Source organism: Mus musculus, chromosome 18, assembly GCF_000001635.26.
Source record: "Mus musculus strain C57BL/6J chromosome 18, GRCm38.p6 C57BL/6J".
NCBI lineage: Eukaryota > Metazoa > Chordata > Mammalia > Rodentia > Muridae > Mus > Mus musculus.
In genome coordinates, this window is record NC_000084.6 from 62,503,898 (window position 1) to 62,525,098 (window position 21,201).

A 21,201-nucleotide genomic window follows, 5' to 3' on the forward strand; every position below is an offset into this window, starting at 1 on the left:
TTGTCCCAGCATTGTCACAGTCATGTGTGCGCTGCATCTAATGGCCACAGGGTTAAAATGGGTCAGAGGGTGGACACTGGCACTGAGTTAGACTCAGCTATACACTGCTTCTCTGTGGAGTATTTGCTACTGTAAATAGCAAGTTTCAAGTCCATGGCAAGAATAGTTTTTACTAAGTGTTTATTTTTATGTTCAAGATAAAGCATGTACACAACTGCATGTGGAAATAAATAACTAGAAATGCTCTGGAAACTCTCTATTTGCCCTTCAAATTTATTTAAGTTCGTCAATCTTTTCATGTAAATGAATATGCCAAATATAAACACACAAAAAAGAAGAGCCACATCTTAGTGCAGAAACATAATCTTCTCTGACTAAGGGTTTAGTTGGCATCATGGTAACAAAAACACACAAGATACAACACTCTTTAGGAGGGTGACTCAAACAGCTCTGCTGGAGAAGAAAAAGGCACAGACTGAAGGACGTGGTGAGGAGCAGAGGCAATAGGCTCAGTCGCCTGACACTGAGAACTAAGTCAGGAAAAGAACACGACCACTGCTAAACGATTTGCCTGCCTTCAAATGACGTCTTTAAATTAAGATGTATAAACATAGGATATAAAGATGTTACATTTGGAAGTATCTTTGTATATTTCTTCTATATATAAATCTTTGTATACAATTTCCATGTTCCTTATATATTTCCTATATAACAAACTGAGCCAGGGCCTCCCAATTCCAAGCCCAAGGTTCCTGTGTAGAGACTCTTGGCTGCTCTGGGCCAGAAGAGCCAGGAAAAGTCTACTTAAATGTAGTCGTCTTCAACTGGCTCTCCATTGACATCACAGTAGTGGATAAAAATCGCTACTACTCGCTGAAATATGCCCCTCTTCATCTGGCGCATCTCTGAGATCTCCTCTCCTATTGTCTCCATACAAATGTCTGCAGACAACTGCCCTTTTCTTCGAGGAGCATAGATGGTGCCTGGGAAATGAGAAGAGAGAGAGTCATGGTGACTAGAATCATTTGGTCCATGAAACACTAGTATATACTACTATGTCCTGTTGCTGATGCAAGAATAGTTCATGAAATTTGTCTTCATGATTGCAGTTTTATATCAGATCTGATGCCAAGGAGAGCAGAGATCATCAAAGTCGCCAGGTAAAAACAATGCGCCATGGCATAAATTATGCAGAATCAAGTAGTTTAAAAATCTACCTCCTTACAAACATTTGTTTCAAAGCTTTCAACAAGCAAAGTCATGAACAGTTTTATAATTGGCTCGTGTGCTTTTCAGAGTCCAAAGTTAAATCTTCACTACATATATATATCAGAAAAAAAAAAAACAAAATATGAAGGAATTCTCATCGTGTAAACATGTTATCTCATTATGTATCTCATGTACATGTAGTAGAGTCACAGTGTTGTAGCCAAGCCTTTTTCAGGACCTGTTAAAATATTAAGGGAAACTAAACTAAAACTCTGCATCATTCTTAATTTATAAACGAGACATTAACTATTTAACATAGTACAGTCGATTCAATCTAGAGAACACAAGTCAAATCAGGTCATAATTACTCTCTTCATCATCTTCAAAATCATATCTGGCAAAGCTGTTGGGCTCTGCGGTCCGCAGTGACCTCAGCCAAGGGAAGTCGGAAATCATGGAATACGGCGCTCCATCTACAACACCTGAAATGAGCACAGGTGGGAAAGTCTCGTTAGTCTGGGGATGCTGACTGCGGCAAACTGTCCTCAAGCAGGTACAGCTAGATACAGAGCCTGAGTCAGCGGCCTTCAAAGTCATTTCTAACCGTACCTCTTCATCTTCATTCACCTTCTGTGTGTCAACAGATACTGAGTATTCTAGGGATGGTAAAGATCCACAGACACACAATATGTATCCACTCTCTGCGTCTTGCAGGGATGCAAACCTCTCATTCACCCGATGACTGCTAAGACCCTCCATCCCCCATTCCCCCATGCCCTCCCACCTAGTTCACAGCTTACAATTTAGCCCTACAGTCTAGGTAAATCTTACCCTCTAAAGTGTAGATTTCTCTCCCCCAGGGATACTTAGGGTACTTCTTTAAATCCTCTTCAGTCCGAGTGGCTTCCAGGAAGAATTCGTATTTAATGAGCTCTCTGGAGGCAACAGGAAAAAAAAAAAAAATCAAGCAAATAGACCATGACCTAGAACGTTGGGTAAAAGCACCTGTGTGGGCTTAGACTCTCCTGACCATCTCGGGCCGGACAGATCTCTGACAGCTCTAGTCACCCCAACTGGAGAATGAGTCTAATCAGGTCTAAGATACAGTCTTTAGTATCTTTCAAATCATCTTAAGGAAAGAAAACAGGAAGTCTTTGAGCAAATGGATTCTATGTTGTGGATAATTAGTACAGTGTTTGTCTGACAAAAGAATAAACCACTTTTCTGAAAAGTGAAACATCAGTCTCAAAACTGCCATTAACTCAATTTCTTTTCCATCCTCCACAGCCCAAGAGATAACGTGAAACATGCATGTAGTGTTTATAATTTCTCCTCTGAGTTTGAATAAAATGTTTCATGAATACATGCATGCTTTTAAAAGTGTCATTTTCTTCATCAGCTTTTTACAATGCAGTCATTTAACATATAGAACCAGGGTGTGACCCCAAGAAGCGCCAACTGGAGAGAGAATGAAAAAGGACACCGGGGCCCACTTACTGATTGATGTTGGCTATCGTGTCCATCCAATTGCGGATGCGCACCTTGTTCCGCACGTTGGGAGGATTGCTGAACTCGTGGATGATGCAGATGTGATAGGGGTAGGGCCCGCTGAAGAGCTTCTGCTCCAGAGTTAGTGTGTCTACCTGGGGATGGCACCAGAAAAAGGTCTTTGGGCTACGATTAAGGCTGATACACCCATCTCCAAGACCCTGAAAAGCTGCTGTTTTGAAAACCCTGGCAGATGTGAAAATGGGAGTAACAAGCTCTGTCCCAGAGTACAGCCTGCCGTGTTTGGATGAAGACAGCAAATTCCCTACACGGCTGACTCAGCCATTCCCTCCTCTCCCTAACTGCTTTTAAAGGAGCTGTTAAGACAGAGGGGGCCGAAGCGGGAACTCATCTCTAGCCACTCCACATCTTCTGAGATGGCCTTAAGTGGTGTCATTACAGGCTGCACTACAGAACTGAGTGTGGAAGGTCAGTCCTAACAGAATGACGGCTAGGTTTTAAGGACAGTGTGTTTCGTGCCTCCTTGTGGATTCTGCATTGCCAGAACTCTCTCATGGATGCCTTTCCCCTCTAGCTCTGCAGCATCTTCTTGCTTTCAGTGGGGAATGAGCTTAACTCCTTTAGAGAAAGGTAAACTTCCTAGAGGAAGTCTATTTGTAAGCAGGGAACCAGTTTTAAGTATTAAGACACTTACGAATTTGATGAACTGATTTTAAGGGTCTTAGTTGCAGAATCCAGGAGATGTTTAATATTTCCTTTTAGCAACAAGCATTATCCTACATATATACTTAACTTACTACAGTTATACTATTGCTTATGAAATACCAGCAACTGTCCTAGTATATTATATATTAATTAAAATAGCACAAGACTGCTAAGTAGAATTCTAATTTTACATATAAGAAACTGAGAGACAAAAGTTAAAGAACTTGCTTTATGTCAAAGCAGAATCTGAACCAGGAAGTCTGTGATCTGAGCACATATTCTTAGTCAACAGTCAACGTCTCGCTTGCTGAATGAGTACTGTGTAAATGCTAACGATACCTAAAGATCTAGAAGAAAAGCTTTAAAAAGCAATACTGACAGGACAATATGGCTCGGTTATAAAAACTCCAGAGATTTTAAAGAATCATTACTGAGAGTTGAACAAAACGGACCAAACAAACAAACAAACATTAGCACGATGTGGATCTTATCCTAAAAAGCAGAGCTTGTTACCTGCTGCATTGGGCGCAGGTAGATGATCCGGTTCCTCTCCGGAGGCATCCTCAGTATTTGGTCTAGTACCTGGTCCATATTTAGTTTCTTGCACTGTGCATAGTCAAATCGGTTTACAATTGGTGCATTTTCTACCTTTAAATGCTTCAGTACCCTGCACCTGGTAGCTATAAAATAAAACAATAAGCTCTATAAATAATTTATCTAAGAGTGAAAGCATATTCTGGAAGCATCTCTGGAACAATAGTAGCACAGGCATTGTGCTTGTAGACACAGCTACTACCCTGGTCACACATAGCAGCTATGATTTGACAACATGACTCAAGTTCAGAAGAAGTCAGCAGTTCTCATGGTAGAGGGACATCAAGGCTCTCCTTGCCTCCACCTTTGCCTACTAAAGAAATTAAGTCCTACAAGTTGACCTGCCCAAATATGAACTTCCCAGGAGCCATTTCTTTAATAATTAAGTTTATGGAATGTGACATGACTGTATAGTTAAAGGTCACTCCTGGAAGAATTCACAAATATTACCTTGTATTTAATGATAGGAATTGAACAGTTAATTTTAATTCCTGCAACAATATAGAAACAGTATCTTGAGAAAAAGCACAGAAATCTGTGGTTTCTGAAATCTGTGGCTCTCCATTTTAGTACTATGGCAAGATCTACTGAATGGTTATCTAAAACATGATTCTTCTTCCAGTTCAACCCAGCAGACAGAGTCAGAGCAAAGTGTCTGCTACTCACCACACTTAACTAAGTTACCAACTGCACCCCAGCCTGCTTCTTCCTAGGTTTAAATTGGCTAGTTCAACTTCAGAGAGAATTAAATGGATGTGATTATAAAGCCACAAGGCTGAATTGCCCAACCCTTTAAACTTTTCACAAAGGCATCTTCTACAAGATCCTCAACACAAGCATCATCACCTTCCAGAGCACTGTACCCTGGAACTCACTTCCATGTCTAACAGTGCCAGCAGCCTGCCTTCAGACTCTGTGTCTCGGGACAAGCTGAACTCAACAACTTGGTTTCAAGGGCAGAAAGCAGAGCTGAGGACACATGACCCATCAGTAGGTTAGGAAGACAGGAGAAGCGTGGGGTAAGGCCCGCAGTAAAGGCAGTGCCGCTGACAAGTGCTTCTCACGCTCCCCACCGGAGCGTGGGGAGGCTGTTTCAGACTCCCAGACACAGACAGTGGAGTCCTGAGCAACAGCCAGGGGTGCAAGCCTGGTGTGCCCCGTTCGGAGCTTTCTGTTGCAAGAAACTCGAAAAGGAGGCAGTGACCTGATTAGATAGTCTATGGGGACAAACTTGTTGGTTGAAATAAAACAAACAAACAAACAAATTCAAAATTTTGCAGCTTGAACAGTTTGCCATCCTACAGGATTCAGGAGAGGTCTGATCTGTCCTTTTTCTATTCTCCCATTTTATGATAGGCTTGGAAGGTGCCTTTTAATGGAATTCATGAAATTTCTTTGCTTATCATCAGTACCACAGGAAATGGAAAATGGAAATACTGTGCTTTAACAACATTTCTGCAATACTAACATAGCAGAAAGTTGTAACTGTGAAATGTTTCCCTGAGAAAAAGGTTTTGCTCTGTGGCCCAGGCTGACACTGGGTTCACAGCAATCCTCCTGCTTCAGCCTCTTAAGTGCTAACATTACAGGTGTGAGTCATGCCTGGTTGTATAAGGTGTTTTCCAGTGATCACACCCTGTGCCATGTTGTGTATACACACACATACACAACCACTGCCTTTAACAAAAACAAATGCCAAATGCCATATGATGTAACCAAAATTATGTAATATTCTACGTACTTAAGAAAATGAACACACAACATGTAATCTGTCTAAGGAAGGGAAGATGGCAGATCTTGATTTTTTTTTTTTTTTAAACACATGATGCATGACCTCCCTGTGTAGCCTCGGCTGGCCTGGAACTCGCTGTGTAGACCAGGCAGGCTTCAAACTCAAGAGTACTGCCTAATTTTGCCTCCTGGTTATTTGGATCAAAGGTGTATGCCACAACCCCAGCCTAGATTATTTTTTTTTAAAATAGGGATATAAAAATTTTAATTTTAAATTAAAGAACTCATTATAAATGGATATAATAAACACCTCAAACTTTAAAATCTCAACCAGAACAGCCTATATTTGAGACAGACCTGTAAAGAAGGACAGGGAAGGTTTGCAGGAGTGTATTAAATGAAAAGATATGGTAGAAACAGAACTGTGTGCACGGGCCCGGAGAGTGGACTGGGAGCAGCAACACGGAGCCAGGAACTAAGGATTTTTCCAGCACATTACCAAGCACAGAGCAGCAAAGCACCGGGGGCCCAGCTACTCTCTCCCCGCACCTTTACACCCCTTTGCCCAGAGCCAAGCTGAGGTATAGCTGACTTCAGCCTCTCATGCCATGAAGCTGCTCCTCCACGCTACGGGGCAGTTAACTTGCATACAAAAGGACCAAGCTCCAGCAGGGGGACCCTCACTACAGAATAATTCTGTGAAAATCGTACAACAAAGACAAAATTAAAGACAGCACAAAACATTCCTGTGAAAAGTAACAATGCCACTTCTGTATAGAATTCACTTTTGCTTGCTTGGCACTACTGAGGTTTGAACCTAGGATGTCACGCATGCAAAGCAGCAAACACTCTACACTGAGCTGCATCGCCAGTGCTAGACAAACACATACGCAGTTTCATTCATAAACTTTTAAATTGTGTGATTAAATCTTGCTGTGTGGCACAAGTTGACCTTAAATTTGTAATCCTCCAGTCGCAGTTTCCTGGGTAGCTGGAGTTGCAGCCTGCTTAATTCTCTAATGGTTTCATGATGCTTTTATAGAAATACAACCCCAGGTACATACCATGGATGAACATCATCTTGGGGCAGTCTTTCAGTACTAGATCTGTGATTCCACAATTGGTCATTGTGACTCCAACAAGATTTTTGGATTTTAATACAAGAACCTACAATGATGAAAGTTTAGGAGTTACAAGGGAGTGGAACCTTCCCAATGCTTTGCTTTCTTTAAGGGTAAAGCGTTTTCACTGTGACATCCTAGAGGCTGTTAACCAAATTTTCTCTTTAGAACGTAGTACAGAAAGCTAAAACGTTCGTTTCTTTGCATGAGCTGGGTTGGATGGTGACAGCTGAGCTTTCTTCTTTACCTGTACGTGGTCATCTTCAATCACAGGGTCACTGGTGCTGGTAGACTTATCTGCAGTTCGCTTTCGTTTCATGGCATGGCATGGCTTTGTTTTGGCAACTTCTATGAAAAAAAAAATCCAAATTGCATCCTTCTTTGCTTCCTCTCATAGAGCATACTCAGTTACATATATCCTAACTCTCAAATCTCAATTTAGTTGTTGAAAAAGTTAGGTGACATTTCTGAAAAAGACTGTTCCAAGCCACAATCGCCCCTCCTACCGAGAGCATCCCATTCTATATGCGACTCCCAAATCATATCCATGGTCTCGGCTTTAGCGTGAGACTCATCCCATTATAGATACCTCTGGGGAATTCAACTCATTACTCGCTACTACAAAACCTTCGCAATGGCTGCTGCTTAGCTGAGTATGTGCCAATCCTGACACTGGAGTAAACGCCTCACTGGACCTCACAGGAACTGTGTTATTCCACTCCGCAGGTCTCCACTGTCTCCCCTACCGATGTGTTTGAAAGATGTCCCATCTTGGTCATAGTCAATCATCATTTGGTTCTTACAGATTGGTCTGGACCTCCAACTAGTATATAGCGTTCTGTATTTCCCAATATGCCTGTCTCCATATTAGTAAAAGTTAACTTGGAGCAACTGTTCTTTTAATGTCAGCCACTATTCAGTGGAATGAAGACTGACTGAGAGCCTTGGCGCTCAGCACGGCAGGTCCTAAGCACTCCCCGCCCTGTGTGCTGCGCTGCTCTAAGTGCTCTCCTTTATTAACCCACTGAACTCTTACAACAGCACTGCAACATAGCTTATGTTTACATAAGGAAGGCAAACTAGCTTGCCGAGATGTTAAGTACATGCTAAGAGTCAATCCACTCAAACTGGCTCTAGTCAGTAGGTTACCAGGCCTATAATATTTTCTAGAGCGGTTTAACCTGAATTTTATTCTACTAAAATTTTATAATTTAATTATAAGAACAAATAGAATTTTATTTAAAAGCAAGGTCTAAACATAAACCCATACACTCTATTAAATCTATGTTGAAAAAATCTCATTTTTGACATATAATAGTATAATAGCTAGCAACGTGCAAACAGTGAATACAGACAGCCCTGATGCTAATTTATCAACCATCACTCCTATACGCACAGATCCTGCCAATGGGTATCAAAGGCTCAGGATTTGACAATATCTTAGAACTAGTCAGTATGTTATTTTTAACCTACCAGTTTTCTTGGTTGGAACCTATAAAATTCTATTATTCCAAACATCTGAAGTAGATGTTTTGTCGAAGGCAAAGTGAGAGGTAGTTTTATTCATCCAACCGTATCTTGAACAAACTTCTGGCAAAAGTTATCTCCATGACCAAAAGCCAGCTAAAGGCAGCACATCACACCAGCACCAGGATTCAGACCTCTTAGAACTCCTCAAGCCATCATCAAAGTGCAAACAAACCACAGAGGCCTGCTTCAATCGTCCAGCAGCCACTGGTCTTCAGCCTTCTCCTCTATGACCCAACCTCAAGCTGCTCCCCTTCCTGACCCCCCCCCCCCCTGCCCGTGTTCTGGTTATGCTCCCTGCTCTCCACGCGGACAGGATTGGTTTGTGTTTTCTACAAAAGCTAGTGAATGAAGCGACAGTTTACTTGTAGATGATTTTGAGCAAATGTTTCCACAAGTCCAAGGAACGTCCTACACCTATTCTTCTTCCCATCTTCCTTCCTGTCAGGGACCACTTCTAATGATTCTGTACTCTCTAGCAACAACGTACCTCATGGCGACTACACTTCACTCACATCGTTCACTCGGCCTCACACTGTGCATAAGACAGTGCAAGAGACCGGGAAGAGAAAGGCAAACAACGTCCTTGCCGTGTGCGGCCCCTGCTCTACCGCACAGACAGACAACAAAACACAGCATTACAAGTGTGGGTGTTAAAGGCACTCTGGAAAAAAGCAGATCAGACCAGCCTCAGAGTACCAAGGACAGAGCTCAGCAACTGTAAGAACCATTTTAATAAATGCTACTCGTTCACAACCACATTAGGTATTCTGTGATATGTTTCATAAATAAAATACTTTTAGAAAGTTTTGATTTCTTATCTTCCCAGAAGACTTCTTAAAAGTAAATTGGACATTTGCATGATGTTTTAAAAATATCCAGAACTAATTTATGCACTAAAAAAAAAGTTATCTCAAACAGAAAAATAAAAATGAGGAAAACAGTAGAAAATGTTAAAGTGAAATTCTTCTTGTTTTTATCCAGGGAATTATTTAACCTCTGAAAAAGTCAGACCATGTGACAGATGAGAATAAAACAGAAAAAGTAATAAGAACCCCCCAATGCCCCTCCCCCAAAGAACCTCAAAAAATAGCAATTAATATAAATGGTTCATGTTAAAAAAAAGGTTCTAAAATCAACTGAAAAACTTCAGAGACAGACACCAAACAACCCGACATACATAATAGTTCTCAAATAGGACTCAGTGTGGAAAGATGTTTTCATCAGTCAACTTAAAGTTATTACAAACTCTGACATAACTAAAGAGGACATAAACAGAGGCATTTAATAAAGGAGAAGCCGAGACCGTTTCTCTAGAGCATATGAGGGCAGGCCTTTTACAGAGTAAGGAAAGCTTGTACATCTGACTTCACAGAGCCCCAAAGCAGGCACCTGAAGTCTCACAGTGGGTAGAGCCAGGGCTGCGGTTCAGATTGAGCATGATAAAGAAGCTGGCTGTTGGTGTCAGGTGCAAGTGTGACCATCAGTGCTACTGAGCTAGCTGCAAACTTCAAAATGGTCATGTTAGACATTTTTTTCTATATGTTTTTTAAGACTATCATAAAACATCTAAAATTCAAGCTGGGAAAAGTATTTTTATTACATAACAGATCAGAGTTTAAAGAACACACTGTATCTTCAAATACAACATGTTTTAAATGAATTTCAATCACTAGGAATATCTGCACATCATAGGTTAAGTCTTACACTTAGAAAGCTTGCTTTTGTGAGCTTGATACCTCATAAATTCAGTGTGTTTAGTACATGAAAAAGCAGGCCATGCCTCTGTTGTGGGACTGATTTTAAGATTTTAAAATTGAGATGCTTAGAGAAAATTAAAATCCATTCCTATCGGCTGGTGTATATTAGTAATTTAATAAAAGCAAGAAGGATCATCTTAGAACAGAAACATAAATTGTGCGTGTGTGCGCGTGCGTGTGTGCACATGTGTGTGCGTGCGTGCATGTGTGTGTGCCATCACCCAAACAATCTGAGGACAGCGCCTTACTTACCTGTTTGTCTCCTGCTAACCCTAGCTGGAAGCAAAATAGAGTTCAGGAAAGAACAAAAACAAAAACCAATCACTAAAACCCAGAGGCAGGCCCAGAGACACACAGGAAATTTCATCAACCCAGCTACCTCGTGCTCCTACCTTCCCCTAGGCACTAGGTCTTCCCGAGGCAGCCTAAGCGTGGGGTGGACCAACACTCCTATGCCTACGCGGGCTCAGGCATCAGAATCAGAATGCATTCAGGGCAAACACAGGATTTAACTTTTCTTAAAGGTGAAATGATTCTCAATTTTCTGGATTCAAAATGTTTTACATCTGTTTCCACCAAAACACTTTTTAAAAATTATTTAAAAGTTTCTATGATCCACAGAACTCCCAAATAGAGTATCATTTACCATCAATTAGCTTTTTATAAGGAAACTCATGAAACAAGCTCGGGCCATTCTCCAGCCCTGCCCTGCAGTGGCTAATCCTGGGAGCATTGTCATACCTGACTCAGATATCAGCGGTACATGGGACAGTCTGCTCCTGGCCCTGGTTAGGGGCCTCCGAGGATAGTCTTCATTAGACTGCACGTCACAACTCTCAGGCTGGGAGCTCCCCCTCCTGTCCTCACCTGTAGCCCCACAGCCACTCCCATTAGTCCTCTCATCATGTGCTGGGCCTGAAGACCCCCCTTGTGGCAGAGTCCTAAAGGAAAAGGCGGATCTCGTACCATCCGCGCCATTCACAACACAGGCTCGGCTGGTTGAAGGACGCTCCTCATCAGAACACCTGCCAGTTCTCCTTTGAGACTCCTGGGGCCTGAGACAGCAGCATCTGGGGCAGACAGAGCTCTCTGCATCTCCCTCCTCCATGGCCTCAGAGTCCTCTGACCCACCAGGGGAGCAGACACACTGCCTGGATACATCTACTTCTGGAGGGCTCGGCTCGGAAGAGCCGCTGCTGGTCACCGTCCTTGCAAAGTCCGGGCTCTGGGAAGCAGTGCTGGGTGAGCTGGCGTTTCCCGCTGTGCTGGCGGCTGTGCTGCTGCTGCTGCTGCTGCAGCTGGGATAGACATCCTTGGATTTTTTCTTTTCAGAAACATCCCTAGCTGCTTTCATATCGGCTTTGATCTGCTCACTGGTCACCTGACAGCCTTTCTCACAGCTGCTCTCCTCCAGGGGAAACGGCTTCGCCTGGCCCGTCTGGTGGGAGTTGTTGCACCTCTTTCGAAGTGGAGTCTTGCCTTTCCCACTTACTGCTTACAGAAAAAGGAGAGTGACCGGAAGAAAAGATTTCAGTACAAATTCTGGACAAAAGGCAAGAGTAAATCTACAACAGGAGACTACAGTCGCCTGACTGTCTCCTTCACTGCTACAAAGCGCTGCACCCATCTGTAGTGCTTCCCTCCAGCTTGCCCACTAAAGCCTCCACGATCTGATTTGAAAGGAACTTCCCTTCTGGCCCCCTCTACCTGCACCCTTCACCTGGTCCCAACGTCTCCCTCAATACAGGCCCACCTCAGCACCCAAGGGCCTGGGGTGCTGTGCAGTCCCTTGCTGTGCCCCACCCTAAGGCCACTACAGAAAGTCCTGAAAGACTGTGATCTAAGTTTTCTACCCGACTTCAACTGGACTAAAGGCTCTTAGGGACAGCTGGAACCCGACCCTTCACAGCACCGGCAAGGTCACTACAGCACAGCAAGGCTCCATGAATACAGACAGAATAAGCAAAGAAGGCTGGCTTCTGGCCAGCACAGGCTTTAGTTGCCTGATTTAGAAAATGAATTTTCTAGGAAAAATTCTTAGTCAGCTGGTCCCACTCCTGCTACATTTCAGTCTCCTTGAAGCGTCTTTTCAGCCACAGTATATTATTTGAATTTTAAAAAGAGTGAACTAAAAATTGAATAATCAGCCAGTGGTTAGTAAATTACTGTAAGCCCAAAAAACCTGAGCTTTCCAAAATAAAGATTATACATGACTCAGGCACAGTGTTAACTGTGTACTGAACATTCAAACACACTAAGGAGTAAAGAGGAAAAGAGCGCACAGTTTAGTGAAAGTCAAGAGAGTTGGAAAGAAGTATCCGCTGCTAAAAGTCCGGAGCACAGGGCTCTGAGAACTGAGGAAAAGCTGGGCAAGGAAGAACTGTGAACCTGAGAGAGAGAACAACTATGCTTCCTCGTAAGGCAAATAGAATACACTGTTGCCTGGGATGAAAGGGAAGCCAGGAATTATTAAAAAACAAATAAAAAAACCAACATATTTTAGGGAGCTGGAGATACAGTCAATGGCAGAGTGCTTGCCTTGCATGCTAAAGGCCTCGGTCCAAACCCTCAGCACCAACCAACCCCCACATAACAAAGGGAACCCTGCTTTCCTGTACTGCAGGACTCCCTCAAGTACTGCAGCAGCCACAGGATCCAGCCTACAAGTGGCCAGAGGGTCGATCGGCTGTTGAGTGGCCACAGCTACCTGAGGCCCACTGAGACTCCTCATGCTCTACCTCCCCGCCCTCCTCCTCCGCGGCAGTAGGGCCACTCTCCGGCTCAGCCTTTCCTTCCTTGCTTCCTAGATGTGTAAGCTGCTCTGTGAGCTGCAGTGCACACACATCATGGAGACTGAGTAGAGTGCTTCTGCAGTCTCCCACTGCAAGACAGAGTCGGGCATCCTCTCACCTGCCGTTTCCCTGGACTGTCCTGAGTCTCCAGTCTTTTCTTCCCGCTCTGAGTAACGCCGGGTGCCATTCTTAGGAGCCCAGACTTCTTGGAGTTCTAAACTATCTTCTTCATCATCGCTCTCTGAATCGTGATCAGCAATTGGTGTAGGTTTTACCACGCGTTGTAGACCACTAGGTCCTAAAACAAAAAGCACAAGAAAACCTCTCACAGAAAGTACTATTTCAGAGATCTGGGGTCATAGTGATGCTTTGGGTACAGGCCTCTGTCACTTATTGTAGTCAAACAAATACTCAGGTGAGATTCTGTGACAGCATTTTAACAAGGTAAAGCCATTATGACAACATTATGACTAGGATGGCAACTAGAAGTGGATTAAAACATCTGTCCCAACTTTTCAGACAACATAATAGGTCATCCTAATACAGCCAAAGAAACAGTTGCAGTATTTTAAAGACTAAGCTACAGTTTCCCAATGTTGCAAATACATAAGCCAAAGCACAGAAGATAAAGCTCAGAATGCATGGAGTGGGTGGGGAGTGCTGGCCTAACTTGAGGACCTCGTGTTGCCTTTGGTAGTGGACGGATACCTGTGTAAAGCACGCAGTAGCACAAATTCAGACCTTCTGCTCTTCTGACCTGATGCTGACGAGTGACTGACATTAGTACGACTAACAAAATACAAGCTGCAACGGACCTGGTGTCTGCCTTTCCACGTCACACTGTACAAGCCTGGCAAGCTGACACCCAGTGAGTCTGCTGGGTAAGTGAGGTACCATGTGTAACGAGGTACCATGACAGCAAACCAGGAAGGACAGTGCTGCATTCTAACCTCTCATCATAAAGCAAAGAGCTGGTCAGGGGCATCTAAAGGTGTACGGCACTATCCTGCCATGGAGTCAGAGACTAGGCTCTGGTCTACTTACTCACCCAGAGCAGCCTTGGTCTAGCCCCTCTTCCCCTCTGAAATGAGGTCAGAGTACAAGCACATTTCTTTTTCTTTTTTTCTTTCTTTTTGTTTGTGGGCCTTCCATAAACGGGCATTTACTCACTTCATTTTTCATACCTCTTCGCCAACCTCTCACATTTATGACTTCTTGCTATACAAACATACACACACACACACACACACACACACACACACACACACACAGAGACACACAGACAACACACACATACACACCTTGCTGTGTGCACTGAACACTACTCATACAAACAGAAATGTACTTAATGGGGTTACTTCTCTCAACAATCTGAGTGCTTTCTTTTTCTACATCCACACATGAGACAGTGAAATAAGAAAAAGCAGTTGGTGGCTGCAGCTACAAAGAAAAGAAAAAAACAAAACCAAAGGAAACAATCACTTAAGATACAGATGCATAACACACAAGAGACTAGCCATGACTTCTAGCCATTCTCAATAGTGAACAGCAGACAACACAGCAGAGCTGTTCTCAGCACTTCCTACTCTCTATTACACTTGACTCTAATGTCCTAAGGATGGATGTACAAAGACTGACACAATTACCTGCTTGTTCCTCATCAGCATCCACAGGAAGAACTTCCCGATTGTGAGCTGGCATACCATTTCCACTCTCGGCTACCAGTTCTCCATCTTCCTGGACCATGTCTTCCATCTCATTCAACGCTTAAATAAAAATAAAGTAGAAACTAAAGAAAACACAAATATCTACAATGCCTGTAAGATTGTGGCAGTGATGAGGACAGAACACCCTGTCATGGTGAGGCCTGCTTTTACAAGAGCAGCCTGTAACTGCTTCAGTAGAGACAAAGAAATGACCAGCTAATCAACAGAAAAGGAAATCACAGATAGAAAAGGATTATTTCATGAACCAATGTAAGTTGAAAGCAGGGAAAAGGTCACAGTTGAGACAAAAGACGGTATTCCTCCCTGAAGGGGATAGCTGGATGCTGTCTCCATTAAGGTATTTGCTTGATTATCATCTTATGAACAATGAGCCTCGGGTTAGCTGCTGTCTTATCCGGGCTATCCTGACAATGCAAACTCAAATTCTACCTTTCTTAGGGACATTCTTGAGGTTAGGCTGTCATCTATTGATTAATGCATGGCAAAAACCGTTAATCAACTACATATAGTTCATAATAGTTTAATGGCATCTAAATGCTGGGTGTTCTTCAGTGTTCACAAGATGCCTTCAATGATAAGTCTTCCCACAGGAACAGGACACCCTATTTCTTAAGTTACAATATCTACAGGAGTAGACAAGAGAAAGACAGAGATGGCTGCAGGGATTACTTTTCTAGCTTTGAGAAATCAACTGAGAAGCTAGAATACCCGGTAAGGAAAGCGCCCCAGAGCCTCCTTTCTCATTAGAAGGGTATGTAGAAGGAACCTCTTGGCACATGGGTTGACATACAGCAGCTGGCCAATAACTATTAAAGCATCAGGCAGGTAATTGCAGAGCTGAGATTTTATCAATTGGAATTAGTACATGTGCTTCCTCTGCTGCATGGCTGTGAAGATTTTCTATTTGTCCATGACTACAGCTGGTGCTCATTTCTTTCTCATTTCAATAGTGTGAGAGGCTGCTTTGCCACAGACCCCAGAGTCAAAACTCAGTTAAATTAGGCCTCTAATGCTACCAATGTACCCTAATCCCCAGGATCAATTACCATTCCCGTTCTCTGAATCTTCTTATAGATTCTGTGTCTGTAGACAAAGAGTGACAAGCTCAAGCAAGAAAGATGAGACCACACAAGCCAAAGCAAATTCATTTGTATCTGGAGCTCATGAAAGATCTGAGTTACCATCGGCTGCAAATTGTGCCTCTCCTGCTTGTAGGTCTGGACGAAAGTCATTGTCGTCATCCGAATCATCTGGGTGATGGTGATTGTTATCATGGAGGTTGGCGTTGTTATTTGGAGCATTATTGTCATTGTCATTGTTGGAATTCTGGTTGCTGACAAGCGCTGAGGAAACCCCAATTCCAGTTCCTGCACTCAGACCAACTCGAGCACAGCCCTAGGCAAACACACCATGTACTTCTTGATTTGGGATACTACACATAATACCTCATTAGTAACCTTTCATTTCATCTTCATATAAGGACTAGTATTTAAAAGGACAACTTAAGAAATGTTTTAAAATACTTATAAAAGGATCATTCAAGGCTCACAACATTTCAAGCAATAAAGCACTACTAGCCTGGTTTGTAAGCGGCAGGAGCATACTGGGAGAGATCTATGTGACAGTGCACGACCAGTAAGTGGTTTAGCTGGGAACTGAAAACAGGTTCTGGGACCTCAAGTCCTATGCTTTTCCCACTAACAGTCACCAGTGAGAGCAGAGCCACAGCATTTCCAAAGCAAATACCCACTCCTTAGACCTAAGTTCCTGCTGACTAGTTCCTAAGGACTTTAGAAGACGCCGCCCTAACTCAGATTTGCAGCTTCACTTCCATCTTACTCTTAATTTACAAAAAGGAGGCAGCATCCTCGTTCTTCCTTTCCCTTCTCTTAAGAGCCCTTAATTAATAGTCACTGATAATAACAAGAGGCCAGCCATTAGTACAAACATTACACCTTCACTGAAGATGGAACTTTATAAAGTTACAACTATATAACAGCATAAGAGCACACTTATTAAGAAGAAGCAAATACCAGCCTGTTTTCCTTTCTTTCCTCTATCAAAACAGACTGAAATGAACACAATGCAAAACCTCTCAACCGTGATTTACCTTGGGTGGCTCACGGAACATCTGGTCCAGAGAAATAAATTCCAGGCTGGGCAATAATTCAACAAACTGGCCAAAAGAATCCAGCTTCAAAGCATGGCACCGCACGAGGTTGATATCAACCAGTCGCATCCACCTCGAGTGGTCTGTTGAAAGTGACATAACAGAACATCCTCAAGCAACTGGTGAGGTTTTGCAGCACATCACAAAAGACTTTCCTTGCAATCCTTGTTCTCTGAGTAACTTGCTGGCTTCCTGGACTTTCAGGCTTGATGATTCCCTACTATGCTGCTGCCATAGTTAATTTCACTGTGAGAAATACATGGCACAGGAGACACTGAAGTGAGACTGAGGTGGCCCTGAGTCACATGTCATCCCTTCATCAGCCTTCATGCCTTTAAGCAACAGGACACTGGGTAAAGCAAGCATGGCACATTCACTTAGTCAAACAGATGCACCTACTTTGACAGAATGAGAAGAACTATATGCTTACTGAGATGGACAGCTCTCCCAAACATACTTAGTACGAAAAATAAGGCACAGGACGGTGTACACACAGAAGATCTGTCTGTCTATAAATCACTTTAAATGCTATAAATGCATAGGATGTAATATGCACAAAGTCATTTGTCCAGAAGAATATATAAGAAACTGTTGATGATGGTTACCTTGAGAAGAGGAGACTTTCATTTTGTACCTTTCTGCACTGTCTGAAATTTATCAAGTGCATGTATTACTTTAATTTAAGTGTTAACAGGAGTTCTGAATGATGGGATTATAAGCCATTTTTTGTTTTCTTCTTTATACTCTTCTGTATTTAAGAAAAACAAACCAAAAACCCAATAAATGTTATTTTTTAAAGTGATCTATACCTGCTGTATACTAAAATTCCTAATTTCCAGTAACATGTGGGCCACTGATAGGTGAGGTATAGTCCCTGTGGCACACGCCATCTCAGAAGAGGCTCGAGAGCACTGAACAGTCCTGCGAGTGACTCTGCAGTGAGGTGCAGATCGTGGCAATGGCTCTGACAGCAGAGGCCAAGGCCTCAGTAAGAAGTGCAAGGGTCTTGGTGTGGTTAACGTAGGCATCACAAGAAACTTATCCTCAAATTGCTAATCTACTTAAAGCCTTGTGAGCACAGACAGTCAACGGCTATAAACATCATTACTCTTAGAGAACATGAACTTGTGCCATAAGGAAAAAGGTCAAGTATGGAATTCACTGTATACGGGATAAGGGGAGGCAGGAGAACTGAGACGGAATAGGACTTCTGGTCAATAAAACCTTTCACTTCAGGTTAGTTTCAGAAGTCACGTAAGGAAGAGTTTAGAAATCTGCCTGTAGTTTGTCTTTCCAGACAATGTGCCATCTTCTCAAGGAAACAATAGTCTAGGATCTGGGCTGTGACTCAGTCTTCTGTGGAAAGATGTGCATGTGAAACCAGGGCACCGAATCTATAACTGGGGCAGTGCAAACATTTATGCTAAGAGCTTTAAAACTGAAGGATTTTTCCAGCTCAGTGAATAATGGTTCTCAGAACTTTTACAAACATTCCTCATAAGATAATATGTACATAAAATATCTATATTAGGAATATAATGTCACATTAAAGAAAACACATTATTTCACTGCCAAAAAACAGAGCAGTATTTTCAAGTTTACAGTACCTGAGATCCAATTGTATGGGTTGTGTAGATGAGGACAGTTATAAATTGCCAGATATTTGATACAGGAAAAAACTTCATTGACTGCCTTCATCCCTATATCAGTAATGATACCAGGATTTTCTACCACATCAGCCAAGCCATACTTCACCAAATCTGCATTCGCCATTCTGCCTAGAAAGAAATCAATGTCAAAGAGAGTCTCAGTGTCATGGAGTGCTGACAACTTGGTCCCTTACTCTTTCATGTTCTACCAATGGTCATTATCAGGTAGACTTCATATTTAAAGTGAGTGTTCAGAATATATGGTAGCGTTCTTATACAAACTAGAATTTGTGTTAAAATTCAGGAATAGCAAATAGGAGATAAATCTTCAACTGTTAAGAAAGAGGAAAAAGTATAACTGAGAGATGTACTGGCTCATATAACTATGAAGTTTTAATTTTATCTTTTAAGAAGAAAACCAAAACCATAAAAATGAATCTCTCTCATATACAATTAAGTATATGTGAATATTATAATGATCAAGTTTTTAAACTCCATGGGAAACTCACTATGGAGCCCACAGCATAGGTGATAGGTGTCAACCTGTCCCCCTGAATTGGATTCTAACTCAGACACTTGCATATTGACGTTCTCTCTTCCACACGGGCGGTCCTCACTCTCCAGGACAGTTAAACATAAGAGCTCTTTGAAGGCTTGTCTGTTAACGTCAATTGTATTCTCAGTATGTAGGGTGGTACTAGGAGTCTACCTACCACACATATATATTTTTTTCTTTTACTGGATATTTTCTTTATTTACATTTCAAATGTTGTCCCCTTTCCCGGTTTCCCTTCTTGAAAGTAACTGAACAACCCTATAAAGAAAACTCAGTTGCTCTTCGTGAAACTGCCTTGAACAATAGAGCAATGTGCATTTTAGCTTGAAATGTGTAGAACTACATGTTAACTATCACTCCACCCCGAGCACCACCATTTACTTCCCACATAGTTCACACTCTATAACTACCCAGCATCAGTATCTGCTGGTATTCTTGCAGAAGTCATCTTACACCATCCTAAACATCAGCCTCCTTGCTACTTTTTGGACTTGAAGACTGAGTTTTCCCTTATGATGAGTGAGGTCTCATACTGACTCTATTTACTAGGTGTGCACATAAATGCTCCACTGTAAAAGGACAAATGCATGTCCTGCCTCAATGCAATCCATTCCTGCTCCTAGGGCTTTCTACTGGTTTTAATTCTTAAAATCCTCATGATATCAGGAGTTCATTTCTGTTCCTTTTCTCTTCTTCTTTAGCTTACAGGGCAGCTAAAGGTAAAAACCACTACTTACTTCAAATATTAAAGACTGCTATAAATGTATTATGTTTCTGCTGCTATTCTGCTTTGAGATTGTCTCACAGAGCCTAGGATGCTGTCTAGCTTGTTATTTACCAAGGGATGAGCTTGCATTTCTAATTCTTCCTTCAGCTCTGTACCACCAAACTTGGCTGTATTTATCATCTTTTTCAATGTCTCCTCAGAGCCATTAAAGAGAAAAGTAGGGAAGTACTTAAGTATCTTACTATATAACCTTATGATTAACAATAGACAACTCTCAATTCTCTCTCTCTCTCTCCCTCGCCCTCTCTCTCGTTCTAGAACTTCAGTGTATATTCCTGAATTTCCACCCTGACCAGCTTCCCACAAAGCTCTGAGAGAACAAATGCATTAACTAAGACTCCTTCTCCAAGTATTCCTTGGGTCCTTGATTCCAGCCACCTTTATTTCTAGATCACAGCAGCAGTCTTTAAGTACTCATTACCCTGATCTGCTAGAGGACAAAGATGATGTTTCTACTTAGCTATTTTGCCAGACCAAAAAAGTGACTTGAGTTCTACAAGAGGATCCCATTCCTTCACCTTCCTGCTTCAAGAAAGGAATTACTATGACGGCAGATGAAATGGAAGAGCAAGAATGAGCACTGACTACTTCTCCATCTTTAGTTTTTGCCTTGTGTGTATGGGCACATCTGTGTGCCGTCTATGTCTCTGACGTTGGTCTTTGTCTTCTATATTATTTGAGAAAGAACTTCTTGTACTGATGCAATGGCAGGCTAGCTGTCGTGAGAACATCCAGGGACTGGCCTGTCTATACCCCCACCTGTCTAACGGAAAGCTGGCGTTATAACTGGGATTCTTGAGACAAGCGTTACCACATCTAGCTTTATGTCACTTCTGGGAAACACAAGTCCTCATGCTAGCCTGGCAATCACTATACCCACTGACTCAATTCCCTAGCTTTTATCCATCCTTCCTAAGATGGCCTGTAACCTAAGACTTATCCTTACAGACTCCCTGGCAGTCTCTGGAGAAGCAGGGTCCCCATATAGGCAGGCAGAATAGATTTAGCAGGGAAGGGCTTATAAAAAGACTGACACCAAGAGCCTACTAAGTATGAAATAATGGTAGTCAAGCTCTAGTGTTTATATCTTACATGTGGTGAGGTAAGAGAAATATAACAGGGCAGAACTGGTGTAAATACAGGATGCGCCCACCTTTCCCTCACTGCAAGTGGGGTTTTCACAACAGGTTACCCTTCAGGAGTCCTAAAGGCGGCTAGCCTGAGGATAGGGATATTGTTAAGCTGAGATCTTTGGAGCAAAAAGTCCTATAAAGAACACATTCTGACATTAGGGCATCTACACACCGATGGCACAGAAACAGGATACGAGCAGCTTCTTTCATAACCAGAAACGCTGGATAAGA

The 21,201-nt window shown here is 42.4% G+C and overlaps 1 protein-coding gene across 13 annotated transcripts in view; it reads right to left on the minus strand.

Annotated features, from left to right (window-relative positions):
• Positions 1–161: 161 nt before the first annotated feature.
• The window catches only part of Fbxo38 (F-box protein 38), a 44,805-nt gene continuing 23,765 nt past the window's right edge, over positions 162–21,201 (minus strand). For 2 of the 13 annotated variants that reach the window (NM_001361089.1, NM_001361091.1), the window contains exons 10-23: positions 18,453–18,623; positions 17,451–17,593; positions 16,786–16,928; positions 15,857–16,070; positions 14,595–14,714; positions 13,067–13,246; positions 10,898–11,650; positions 7,117–7,217; positions 6,813–6,915; positions 3,937–4,103; positions 2,707–2,852; positions 2,041–2,144; positions 1,578–1,691; positions 162–983 (exon numbers count right to left, since the gene is read on the minus strand). In NM_001361089.1, the coding sequence (NP_001348018.1) occupies positions 805–983; positions 1,578–1,691; positions 2,041–2,144; positions 2,707–2,852; positions 3,937–4,103; positions 6,813–6,915; positions 7,117–7,217; positions 10,898–11,650; positions 13,067–13,246; positions 14,595–14,714; positions 15,857–16,070; positions 16,786–16,928; positions 17,451–17,472 (2,346 nt within the window). In that variant the 5' untranslated portion in view covers positions 17,473–17,593; positions 18,453–18,623 and the 3' untranslated portion in view covers positions 162–804. Of the gene's footprint in view, positions 984–1,577; positions 1,692–2,040; positions 2,145–2,706; positions 2,853–3,936; positions 4,104–6,812; positions 6,916–7,116; positions 7,218–9,656; positions 10,433–10,897; positions 11,651–13,066; positions 13,247–14,594; positions 14,715–15,856; positions 16,071–16,785; positions 16,929–17,450; positions 17,594–18,452; positions 18,624–21,201 lie in introns of those variants that run through there. The other 11 variants (XM_006525498.1, XM_006525499.4, XM_030250263.1 and 8 more) reach the window with 9 other exon arrangements.